The sequence below is a fragment of the Panicum virgatum genome, chromosome 1K, assembly GCF_016808335.1.
Source record: "Panicum virgatum strain AP13 chromosome 1K, P.virgatum_v5, whole genome shotgun sequence".
Taxonomy (NCBI): domain Eukaryota; kingdom Viridiplantae; phylum Streptophyta; class Magnoliopsida; order Poales; family Poaceae; genus Panicum; species Panicum virgatum.
Window position 1 is genome coordinate 47,826,206 of NC_053136.1, and position 13,060 is coordinate 47,839,265.

At 44.1% G+C, this 13,060-nt stretch overlaps 1 protein-coding gene and 1 pseudogene across 1 annotated transcript; both read left to right on the forward strand.

The window, feature by feature from the left end:
• Positions 1-1,752: 1,752 nt before the first annotated feature.
• Positions 1,753-5,332, forward strand: LOC120656011 (annotated as a pseudogene).
• Positions 5,333-9,315: 3,983 nt separating this feature from the next.
• LOC120639657 (ADP-ribosylation factor-like) lies at positions 9,316-12,705 on the forward strand. Its single transcript, XM_039915519.1, has 6 exons — positions 9,316-9,614; positions 9,727-9,817; positions 10,818-10,933; positions 11,260-11,319; positions 11,400-11,465; positions 12,230-12,705. Exons 1-6 carry the CDS (start codon positions 9,558-9,560, stop codon positions 12,422-12,424), a joined length of 585 nt encoding a protein of 194 aa, XP_039771453.1. The 5' UTR covers positions 9,316-9,557; the 3' UTR covers positions 12,425-12,705.
• The last annotated feature ends 355 nt before the right edge of the window (positions 12,706-13,060 follow it).

Consider the following 13,060-nt stretch of genomic DNA (forward strand, 5'->3'; position numbering starts at 1 on the left):
AATTTCGTCTCCAACAGTTTGGGAAACAAGGTTGGCATTTTTAGCAACTTGGCATTCCTTGCGTCCGCGCGCGCATCTTTACGCGTGCGTATTCGGCTGCGCATCGGCCGGCGCTCGACTTCCTGCGCGCTCAAGGAAACTTCCTCGCCTCTTTCCCACGCCAAGCCTGCGTCCCGCCGCCTCCTTCTTGGTCGCGTTTTTTTCGTGGCCACGACCGTCCACTTCCGTCGCCAAGGCCGCCGCCTCCCCAGCAGATCCCGACGCTCTCCTTGCCAAGGCCGCCAAGTCAGGTTCGTTCTTCCTCCTCGATTTTGTTTTTTCCTTGGCCGCTGTTTCTCCGATGGGCTCGAAGCCGACGGAGTCCAAGACGCCGTCACCAGAGTGTCGATTGGCACGCGGCCGTCGATGCGGTAGACGGCCCTGTGGTGGCGCAGCCAGGTACTCATGCTCGCAGGCGGAGGCCACGACGCGCTCCGCCGCCAGGTCAGAGCCGAAGCGCGTGGCCACCTTCATCCGGTCCCGGCTGCCCTTGATCTGGTAGTTAATCTAGGCTTCATATGTTCTAGTGGTGGTGGCCTTGATCTGTAATTGCTGCTGCCCTGTAAATTGCTGCTCACGCCTTGTGCAGGGATCTGAATTTAGAGTGTCTTGGGTATGATCCATCTTGTTTGGGGGAGATGAACTTTGGACTGAAACTCATTGCATCTTTTCCCTGCGATCATGATGCACATATGATTGTGTTGTAGTAGAAAATTAGTATGCGATGACTAGTTCAGACTGGATTGAAGCCATTTTTTGCATCGCACAAAAGTTCAGACTAGTTCAGACTGCGGTGGTGCGGCGCGCGACGGGAGCGTCGGGAGGAAAGGCCACGGGAGGTGAAGCAGCAGGTATTTTTTGTGGGCCTCTTTTTTATTTTATCAAGCTCAAATGGCAAACTCTTGGAGATGATCTTCTTTTTAACTTGGCATATATTTTACCAAGTTGCCAAAACACAAGATTTGCTAAGTTAATTTTGGCAAACTCTTGGAGATGCTCTTACAGCTAAGAAAAGGTCCGGACCAGATCAATGGCCTCCTGTGATCTCAAATTCTCAGTCACATTGGCCGACTAGACACTGACCCCGGGTTTGGTCGCCTTAACAGTTAACTATCCATATCCTATCATCCTGGCACCTACCGAAGTCCGAAGAACTGGGCAGCGGGCGGCTGTTAATCCATTTCCTGGCGCCGGAGTAAAACACCACATGCCTGCCCTGCAGTATATATACAGATAATTCGTCCACAGGAGGTAACCAGGTAAACGCTTCCGCAGAGCGGCCGTGCAGGAAAGGTCTGGTCAAGGCTTTTCAGGGTTCGTGCTTGGCGCATCCGCGCCGCCGCAGCTGCCTTGCCCCGATGACAGCCACGCTGTTTTGAAGCGGTCTCGCCTCGCGCGACCCAATTATTTTACGTGAGCCAACAGCAACTTGATCGAACCACCCGCGGCCCCGATCGATCGAGCTCGCCATTCACCAACCAATCTCCGTTAGTGCCCGGTCGCTTCCTATATAAGCAGCAGCCTGCTGCGTCGCGCAGCAGCAGCTCTCGGCATCAGCACATATCGCCGGAGCAGCGCAGAGGATCGGAGCCGGCGGTCCGTCGGAGCCCGAGCGGAGGAGAGGAAAGCGCCGGAGCGCGCGAGGAGAAGCTACGGCTCTCTTGGCGGGAGCTCATACCCGCACCCAGGAGTCCAGGAGCTACCTCGATCGGCATGGATGCCGGGGACGCCATGGAGAGGGGCGAGGGCGCGTGGCTCCGGCCCAAGGTAACCTAGATCTTTTCCGTTCGTTTCTCGATCTCCGGCTTCGTTCTGCATGCGTGGGAGAGAGATTAGTTCCCATTTCTCAAGGACACAGGGCGATTGGGAGTTGGGATGAAGACATGCATGGAGGAGTAGGTAGCTCTAGCTTAGCCGCCAGCAACGAGGACCAAGTCTAAAATAATCAGGAATTTATTAAATACTCCCTCCGTTCTAAAATGTAGATCGTTTTGTTTTTTTTATATTCATATATTTTACTATGTATCCATATATATGTTATATCTAGATGCATATCAAACACTATGAATCTAGAAAAACCAAAACAACATACATTTTAGAACGGAGGGAGTACTGAAATGGTTGAGAGTTGTTGTATACACACATGCAAATAAATTTTATTTATTTTACACTGGAGATTGAACACATTGCATACCCACTGGCACTTTCTTGAGACGAGGGCAAATTCATAAAAGGCTAATACAAATACACTGTGGGTGCAGGGGCTACAACTGGAAACTCTTTTTTTTTTGTACGACAATTTATTTGTTGCTTGAATTTCCCTCCCAAAATATGTAGTCAAAGAACAAAGATTCCTGCTTGAGTATGTTTTATCGTCCTCCACCCATACACACTGAGGCCCTGTTTAGTTCCCAAAAAATTTCCTACGGTATCCGTCACATCGAATTTTTGAACACATACATGGAGCGTTAAATGCAGTTAAAAAAATAACTGATTACACAGTCTAACTGATTAGCACGAGATGAATTTTTTAAGCCTAATTAGTTCATGATTGGACATTATTTGTCAAGTAACAACGAAATGTGTTACAGTATCAAAATCTAAATTTTTTCCGAACTAAACACAGCCTGAGATGAAACGGTTTATAATTTTATATGCTTGTCAAAGCCTTTGGGACCATGCATGCGTACAACTGTTTTGGGCTACTGGCCCAACATACATTCAAGCATGCATGAGCATGACGACGACAACTGACGCTGTGCACTCTGCTGCTTGTAGCTGCTCGCTCTTCCATCAGGCCTCAGGCGCTCACCCTCCATGGGCACTCCACGCCACCTGACACTGACGCCCCGCACGCCGACGCCGGATCGGCAACGATCCTTTGGACCGAGGAGCACTCCACGCCGGCGGACGCCCCGCACGCCGGATCGGCTACGATGGACGATTGGAGCGAGGAGCCCAGTAACAGGAGGAACGGAAAAGGTAAAGAAACAGTGCCTTGACTGTGTTCGATTAATCAATTTAGTTTTATTTTTTATGAAGGTTGAGTACTGATCTTGTTAAACTAGACAAATTTCATGGTAGAATATCACAATAATTGCTAAATTGTAGTACTGCTATTTTTGAACCTCAAAGCATAAAAGATGTCTACCAAAGATAGCGAATATTGACAATGCTTAGATCATATTGCTTGAATTTTGGTGGCACGCCGCTGTTTAAGTTTGCATCGTCATGGTTGGAAACTTGGAATCCTAGATCCTCACTGCTGCTGTGCAAATGGCGTCCACATCATACCATACCGTTGGATTTTAGCCATGACATTTCAATATTCAGAGAGTAAACTACATACGCAGATTCATCATTCAGTGACAGAATTTGTACAGTTTTCTCCATTGCAGGGTCACAGGCCAGAGCCTCAGGACGATAGCTTGCAAGTGCCGCTCCTGAATGAAAAAGAATGCACCGGCAGCAAGGCGCCAATGGTAGTTCTCGGTGAGAAAAAAAGCTCCATGTTGCATTTGTTCTTTTCGAGGAACAGAATATTTATGACACCTTTTTCTAGCGGGAAAAAATACAGACACAAGATGGTACAGTTTTACTGTGATAATTTACAAGAGCCGAATCTAAAAACTTTGGAACATTATGTGTTCGGAGCCGGTACTAATTGCTGGAGACCGCTGCTGCGCGCAGGGTTCGAGTGCTTGGAGAGCACAGCGTTCAATGGCATCTCGACGAACCTGGTGATGTACCTGGAGACCGTCCTCCACGGCAGCAACCTGGCCAGCGCCTCCAACGTCACGATGTGGTTTGGCACCAGCTACCTGACGCCGATCTTCGGCGCCATCATCGCCGACGCCTTCTGGGGCAACTACAACACCATCCTCGTATCCCTCACCATCTACCTTCTTGTATGTATCCTGCCTTCTCATGCATCCCCAAGACCCCAACCTAACTGATTCCATTTGCTAACTCGCGCATGCTATTGCATTCCAGACACGAACATTGATCGGTCACGTCCTCATGGCAACTGATTCCATCTGTGTGTGCCATCTGCAGGGGATGATCCTGGTGACCTTCTCCGCATTCATGCCGACGGCCACGGTGCTCGCTACCTCTTCGGTGTTCAGCGCGCAGACCGTAGCGTTCGTGGGGCTGTACCTCGTCGCGATCGGGAGCGGCGGCGTGCGGTGGTCGCTGCTGCCGTTCGGCGCGGAGCAGTTCGACGACGACAACGCGGTGGACCGTGATAGCAAGACTTCCTTCTTCAGCTGGTTCTATACCTCTGCGTCGACTTCGGCCCGATCGTCTCTGGTCTCTTCATCGTGTGGATCCAGGAGAAAGTCAGCTGGGGCCTCGGCTTCGGCATCTCCACCGCCTGCATCGCGCTCGCCTTCGTGCTCGCCACGCCCATGTACAGGCGCCCCACGCCCACCGGCAAGGAGGCCGCCGACGCTGGCGCCCTCTACGAGGTCAGCGACATGGTGGACATCATCTGCGAGTCGGACTTGAAGGATATACCGGAGGAGGCAGGCTCGTCGTGGAATCTCCGCACCGTGATGCAGGGGGAGGAGCTCAAGATCCTGTTGCGGCTACTGTCCATCTGGGTCACCAGCATCGTCATGTCCTCGGCGTACACGCAAATGAACACCACCTTCATCCAGCAGGGCAACGCCATGGACGTGTCCATCCTGTCGGTGAAGGTGCCGGCGGCGTCGATGGGCTCGTTCGAGGTGGTCTGCGTCCTGACATGGGTGCTGCTTTACAGCAAGGCGATCGTGCCAGCGCTGAGGGGGAGTGGATTCTCGTTCGGCGGCAACGGCGAGCCGACGCAGCTGCAGCGCATGGGCGCCGGCCGACTCCTCATGGCTCTGGCGATGGCGATCTCGGCGCTCGTGGAGATGAAGCGGCTCGGCAGCGCGGCGCGCGGCGAGGAGATCACCATCGCGTGGCAGATCCCGCAGTACTTCTTCCTGGCGGCGCGGAGGTGTTCTGCTACATCGCGCAGCTGGAGTTCTTCTACGCCGAGGCGCCGGAGACCATGAAGAGCACGTGCACGTCGCTGGCGCTGCTCACCATCGCGCTGGGCAGCTACCTGAGCTCGTCCATCTATGCCATCGTGGCGGCGTTCACGGCCACGGGGGGTAGTCCAGGGTGGATCTCCGACAACCTCAACCAGGGCCACCTCGACTACTTCTGGGCCATGGCCGCCATGTGCACGCTCAACTTCTTCGTGTACACCGCCTTCGCCAAGAACTACAAGCTGAAGAGTCAAGATTCCGTTCTCGTGACATGATTAGCAGCTGTTCTGTTTGCTTCTCGTCTCTTGTCCATTGTCGTCCATTGCAATGTTGCCCAATTGCCAAGTTGTGATCTGCGAACGTAATTAGCAAGTTCTGGCTCAATGGCTAGTACATCTATCCATATAGGAAATGTACAGAACAGAGGTATTGTAGGAAGATAACGGAGGATTTTTTTTTCCTATTGGGTTTTTCGTTTTTGATAAAAATGGAGAGTACACAACAGTTTTTCTTTAACTTTTGGTTACTTCTTCCAGTCGAAAGATTACATGACATCAATGTCAATGTGTACCTTTGTACAGTTGTACTCCAATTCGTCAAGGATTTTTTTCGAATTCCAAATTTGATGTCGCTAATGCTTTTTTTTTTCAAATAAATCTATCTTCTATTATATAAATATTTGAGTGTTAGAAGAAGCCACCACGTTCGCTGAGAGAGACTAAAAATTCCCACGTTAATCTAGAAAAGAGAAGAACTTAGACCGTTGGATTTTACGAAGATCCAACGGTCTATATTATCCCACGTTTGCATATTATATTAAAAATATCCACACACGATAAAATTTGTGTATTTGCTATTGTAGTCGGACACCTGAACTAGGACTCAATTAATATCTATATTTGCTGAGGGAGTCAGGATCAAGGCAAAATCATACTAGGACTCTATCAAAAATAAAGGTAGCTTGCTTACGTTTCTAGGCAGGATTAAAAAAAAGGAAAAGTCACATCATAAAATATGTTCGTTTTTAAGTACATCAAAGTTTGGTTCCTCAGGTCCAAGGCCACCTCTGCCACGCATATTCTCACGCTCGGTATATAAATAGAACGTTAAAACAATTGGTACAATTAATTTTGTCTTGCATAGTTATTCCTAGCCGAAAGAATTTCTCCATTGTTTCTCAACCAGATCTCTCAAACAACTGACCTCAGGAATGCATCAACTGAATAACAAGTATAGTGTTAAAAAAAGCCACCACGTTTGCTGAGGGAGTCTAGAAATTCTCACGTTAATTTAAAAAAGAGAAAAATTTGCACCGTTGTATTTTATGAAAATCTAACTATCTGTATTATTCTAAAGAATCTATATCACATAAAAAACTATATTGAATTAAAATTTTGTACTTCCTATTTCCTATTAGACTCGGGCTCCATTGTTTTATTACACTCGGACTCTATTGTTTCCGATCTAAAAAAAAGACTCCATTATTTTCGTGGCGTAGAATTCGTAAGGCAGCGTGCTTTTCTAGATGGGAACATGTGTTGTAGCATTCACGCACTGTCTCTGACTTTTGCAGTCTATCAATCTCAAATTTGATTAGTAGGCTTTGCAGCCCTAAATCTGGCCATAGCAGAGGATTACATGGCATGCTCTCGCTCAGCAAAACGATTTGAATATTGAATACGACTATACTCCATCCTAGCTATCTAGCAATAGGAATATGTACATGGCAAATATGGCGGAATAAAATTAACTATAATTTGATAGATTGAAGACCCACTATTTACACAATAGGATAAGAGTCTTATCAAGCTGAGGGCATCGATGGTGTGCTGCTGTGATCAGCGGCGCCGCTAGAAAAACAATTGACATCTATCTATAATATTAATACGAGAGTGTTAAAAGAAGTCACTATATTTGTGGAGAGGGTTTAGAAATTCTGACGTTAATTAAAAAAGATAAGGATATACTCCCTCTGTATAGAAAAAGAATGTTGTTTTGGAAAAGGTCTGAGTTAAACATTGGGAATATAAATCATGAATAACTTTTAAGTTATTGAGTTTGAAAAAGTGAAAGCCATATGAATAGATTTTTTAAAAAGCACTTTCATAAAAATATACATATATCACTTTTGAACAAATATTTTTATAAAAATAAGCGGATAGAGTTATGCTTTGGAGATCCTGTTGCTATCCTTAAAGTCTTCTATTTTCTATATGGAGGGAGTACACCGTTAGATTTTATGAAGATCTAATGGGCTAGATTAACTTGAAGAGAAATTTCCACATTAATCTAAAAAGCAAAGGATTTACACAATTAGATTTTATGAAGATCTAACGGTCTAGACTTATTTGAAGATAAATTCCATGTTAACCTAATAAAGAGAAGGATTTAAACAGTTAGATTTATAAAGATCTAGTGGTTCATATTAATTTAAAAAATCCATATTTAAATAGCCAAATTAGAAATTAAAAAAATAGGATAGACCAAGCTTATAACGTCAAAGATTTTTCACAAAAGATATGGAAATTCATCTTTCATCCATGTGCTATTCAAGTCAAAATGTATTGCGTTAGGAAATAGTATTATTGGTTTTTCTCAGCGCCATGGGAATGGGTCCCCTTAGCTCTAGACAGATCGGGGGTAGATAGACACAAGGCCATTCAAATATATATATCGGTGTATATTAGTATTAGGAAATAATTTGATTTGCAATGCAAAAGGTTTTGAAGGGAACAGCAATTGTACATGAGTGGTGATATGATCTAAAGAAACCAACTCGGAATCAATATTTGACATGGATATACCTATTTATGGGCTGTCCAACATGATGAACCTTACCCGTCCGTAAAATGCCATTCCAACTAATATGTTGACCCGGTTTGGATAGAAATTTTCGATCGGCAATAAACAATAGGTTGGATAGAGGTCGAATTTTCTTACCCAAAGTCCAAAAAAAACTGGCCGACCTGAAAATTGTACATGAAAATTGGGTTTAACCCAAGGCTGATCACATATCGGGCTGGGCTTGGATAAAAAAATATAGCCTGGTGGTCAAGTCGGGTCGAGTTCGGGCTGCTGAGAATGCCGAGCTTTTTTAGACCCGACCCTTGATTAGATATGTATGACCCCTGATAAGGTATGTATATTAAGTTGCGGTCCATCTGAGATGCATCTTCATTGACTAAAGTGTGTAGTGGGCAGAACCTTCTTGGGTCTAAATGTAGCAAATGGAATGAGCACAAGGGGTTATACCTTACTTGCATAACAACAAATTTATTGATGCAGCCGCCGCAAAACAAGGTGAGCATGTTTAGATCTGTTGTAGCAATTGGAGAGATTGGATATGAAAAACAACGAAGACAATGCATCCACCACTCATTAAGTTTTTGACTAATATTCAAAAACAAATTCTAATGATCTCAGGGTAGTGTATATTAAGTCACTCATCTAAATCTTATTCTTAAAAAATAAGAGTAATTTTTAACCGTAACTAAAACTTTTAGACAAAAATATTCACTACCAGTCAACCAACAAATATATTTCTATTGAAAGCTTAATTTTTATATTCCTTTCAATAAATACCAAAATTATGTTTCTATGTGAGGTATTCTAAAAATTTATATGCCACAAAATATTATGGTGGGAAAAACATAGATGCTACCTTCGTCTAGGATATTGGGACAAAACAAATACAATGATGTCACAAACAATGCTATTGGCATAAATTTCTTTTAGAGTAGAATACAAATGTGATTACATCCATTCAAAATTATTTACAACTTTAGTTTTATCGTAAGTGGAACATTCCTATTCACTGACCAGGATAGTAAAATATATTAATTTTCATAATGCCAAATAAATACATTATAAATATATATATTTTATGATAGATTTAATGGAACTAATTTGACGTTATAGATGTTGGTACTATTTTCTATAAATTTAATTTGAATTAGATTAGTTTCAATTAGAACAAAGATAATATGTACCTAAGAAAGTGACTAATAATTTAGAATAAAAACAGTAATATAAAAAATATCAAATATCTAGCTACTCGTGCTATTTGCGCGGGTGGATTGGGCTTACATTTTGCTTCCACTGGGTCCTTTCTGGCCCAACATGGAAACGGGGAATAAAACGGTGTGCGCCGCCGGGCGCATCGTTTGACGGGACGGAGTCGCAGACCGCGTGCTTGCTACGCGCTACCACCTCTCCATCCCACCGCTCGTGTAAGGAGCCGACGGCCCTGATGCGTTCCCATGGGCATATTCTCTCGAAACTTCTAGCCTTCGTCACAAAGCCTTGCACGACTAGTTCTGGCCCTCTGGGAGACTACTCCGAAAGGACCAAGAAGCTCGCCAGCTTTCATCAGCACCGTGTTCCGGCGACTTGGAGAAAGACGAACCCACAAAATCCGGTCTAATTTTGGTGCTTGCAAGGCGAGGGGAGTTGATTTCGGTGCGCGGTGAGGGAAGTGGATTTGAGGATTTCTGTGCGCGGATGGGGCAGGCGTTCCGCAAGCTGTTCGATGCCTTCTTCGGCACCAGCGAGATGAGGGTATGGTTGTATGTTTTTTTCCTGAGATTTTTGTTTCGCTGTTTGGCTGATTTTCACGAACTGCTTTCTTGTATCATCTTGTTGATTTTGTTTTCTTGATGCTTAATTTCAGGTCGTGATGCTTGGGCTGGATGCCGCGGGCAAAACCACCATCCTGTACAAGCTGCATATCGGGGAGGTTTTGTCGACTGTTCCCACGATTGGTAGGTTCCAGAAACTGATTACTATGGTGCTTTTTGTTTTAGTTGACTTAATGTTACCAAGAATTTACTGATGTGTTGCTGAGGCAAAGAGGAACTGAGGAAGAAATTTATGCTTTTGCTAGATGAGGGTTGCGACTTCCCTGTTACAGATTTGTCTTAATGATTAGCTGAGCACCCTTAGATTACCAGTACATCTCTTGTGATTAAATACTTATTGTTGCAAACCCTTAATGGCCAATCAGTTATCCTGCTAAATATTGGGATATTTGCTTCTTAGATGCCTAAACAGGGAGCATGAACAGTGTGAAAATGACAAGGAAAATAGGCAATTAATTCCCCAGAAATGACCAGAAAATTCAACCCTCTACACTGTGGAGAGAAGGGGCTATTTATACCCCTAGCCCTCGGCCAGGTTTTCCTAAATTACCCACTTCCAACCTATTTACAGCTCACTTACAGCCGGTTTCGGGGTAAAATTACAAGCTGAGAGGTGTACAAGTCCGACCTTCTCACGTATTCACATTTTACACGCACGCCTATTCCTTGATACGCTTCGGGCTTTAGGATCCTTCACAGGCCTCTCTCCCAGACGTTATTCACTCTTGGCGAACAGCCATCACCTTCGCAGACGAAGGTGAGCCCACTGCCCCTTCGGAGGTCCTGGCCTTCGAGCTTAGGCTTCTGGGCGGTCGACCGTCTCCTTCGGCCTCCCGAAGGTGAGCCCCCTGGCTCTGGGCACCCTTGCAGACGGCGATCGCCCTTCGGGTGCGTTTGTCTCCCGGCGCCGGAGCCCTGCAGACACGCAAAAAGATTTTTCCGGGGGCGGGATTAACCTCCAGGCGCTCTCCCGAGGGTCCAATCCCCAACACTAAACAGCTTTACCCTATCAGCTAGTATGTTTTAAGGGTTTTATGAGGTCAATTCCCAGGAACATGTTTTGCTTTGCCTGCAAAGTGCAAAGTAAGTGATGATGCTATGTTTCTGATGCTACTACCCCTAGGTTTCAATGTCGAGAAAGTGCAGTACAAGAATGTGATGTTTACTGTTTGGGATGTCGGTGGCCAAGAGAAATTGAGGCCCCTGTGGAGGCACTACTTCAACAACACAGATGGCTTGGTATGTTCATTTACTTCGGAGTCAAAAGAAATTTACAAAATGATAATGTTCTGTACCTTTTACTGTGTAATCATTCTGCTTAGTGAGCTGCATAATATTGTAATGTGGATCTCATTGCCTATGATCTTCAAAGCTGTTTCTGAAAGTATTTGTTCAGTGAATTAGGAACTGGGGATAATCTTGAAAATATTTTATATGTGAAACTTTATTCATTTATCTCTTCTTCCACAAGAGTTCAGTTTCGAATTCTGGAATTTTTTCCATGATTATGACCAATTATTCTTTATAATAGATTGCTGAATTTCTATGCATGTCCTGAGTTGCAGATCTACGTGGTTGATTCATTGGATCGAGAGAGAATTGGAAAAGCCAAAGCTGAATTTCAGGTCAGTTGTTGTATTCATACCTGCTCATATGTGAGTTGAGCTTTCATTAACCAAACTAATATTAAATGCCTTTGTTGCAGGCAATAATTAATGATCCTTTGATGCTTAACAGTGTCATATTGGTATTTGCCAATAAACAAGATATGGTGAGTCAACAACACTTGGCACCTCCTTGTCTCCCCTCCCTTTAACACAAACATTCTTAAAAACAATCTCAATTGAGTCCAGTGGACATGTTTTCTCCTTAACGCTGCTTTGTTATAATGTATTTGACAGTTTGCAAAAGTATTGCCCTTTTCAAATCCTTTTTGTATCCTTTGATTTAATTTTTAATTTCAGATATTTTGGTCTTATGCTAAAAATTGATGACCACCCGTCCAATCCTTTATTTTTTTTAATGGAATGTGGTAATTTCAGAATATTTGTTCTTGCTGAAAATTTAATGCCCAAGCTTTTCAAACATGCATTTGTATTCCAAGAGGTGTCTATACTTCATCTGAACAAAGATTAGTCCATATGAATATAAAACTGCATTTCATCGTGTCATATCAAAATCTATTGTCTTTTTGAACAAATCAAGACCTATCGTCTTAAAGGAATGCTTCAATCACACCTTAACTATATTATGTTGGATCACTTTTACTCAGTATTTAGTATAATTTATGTGTATATGAGATTGCATTTCTTTGACATCCTTGTTTTGAGGTGAATACTGCATGGAAAAAAAAGAATCATGTGTCATGAAACATATTATTACAGTCTGCAAGTTGCAACTCATTTGCTTGCTTGTTGCTATAAATAGTATGTGTCTGGATCAGTTCTTGTACCTTTACTGCATAGAACCGCCCTCTGTATTTTTTGATAAGGTAGCTAACTGAAACTTCTGATGTAAATTTCCTTGTTTCTTCAGAAAGGGGCAATGACACCAATGGAGGTCTGTGAGGGCCTTGGTCTTTATGATTTGAAAATTCGAATCTGGCACATCCAGGGCTCCTGTGCCCTAAAAGGCGACGGTCTATATGAGGGCTTGGACTGGTTGGCAAGCACGCTGAAGGAACTGGAAGCTTCAGGTCGCCTACCGTCAGGAGGGACCTCGTTGTTCTAAGCAGCAAGCCTGCCTGTAAAATCCTTCGGCTGGAGGATGCGCTTTTGTCCTAGATCGTACCGATCCCTGGGATAAGGGGATGACCATTTCTTGTCTATGATCTAACCTGTGATGTAGGTCTGGTAAATTTCGTTGCAAGTTTATACAAAGCTAACTGGGCGGATGCATTTGTTCATATATGAGAACTGATAAGTCAAAATCCTTGTGATGCTAATGTAAACGTTTCTGTAAATTTGAGTTGGCAAATGCAATTTATCTCGACAAGTTGGTCTCATTATAAATTTATACTGATCTCATGGTTCATCGGGATGGAGGTCTACACGAAACATGAGCACTGTGCCTGCTAAAATTATGGCTGGATCTTTTGGTTGGCTGCTACCCCTAATTTGCTTCTACCTATTCTTCTGGAACACATCTGAATATGTGGTACCTATGATTTTTTTTATTTGATGCGGTTCCTAATATTTGTAAGAATAATCCAGGTCGAGAACAGCCAACGTAGGCTGTAGTTGTGCCATTTCTTTTTTTTAAAACGAATCATCAATCATGCCTAACCGATACAAAATAAAAATATCTTGGAAAACCAAGCCGCGAGGCGGAGAGACAGCAGCAAGTCGCGGGGGAGGCGAGAACCGT

Bases quoted from the DNA above. Each gene is read 5' to 3' on its own strand.
- LOC120639657 (XM_039915519.1), top strand. From the start codon at position 9,558: ATGGGGCAGGCGTTCCGCAAGCTGTTCGATGCCTTCTTCGGCACCAGC. The intron at 9,615-9,726 runs GTATGGTTGTAT...GCTTAATTTCAG, and splicing joins TCGGCACCAGCGAGATGAGG to GTCGTGATGCTTGGGCTGGA. The intron at 10,934-11,259 runs GTATGTTCATTT...CCTGAGTTGCAG, and splicing joins TCAACAACACAGATGGCTTG to ATCTACGTGGTTGATTCATT.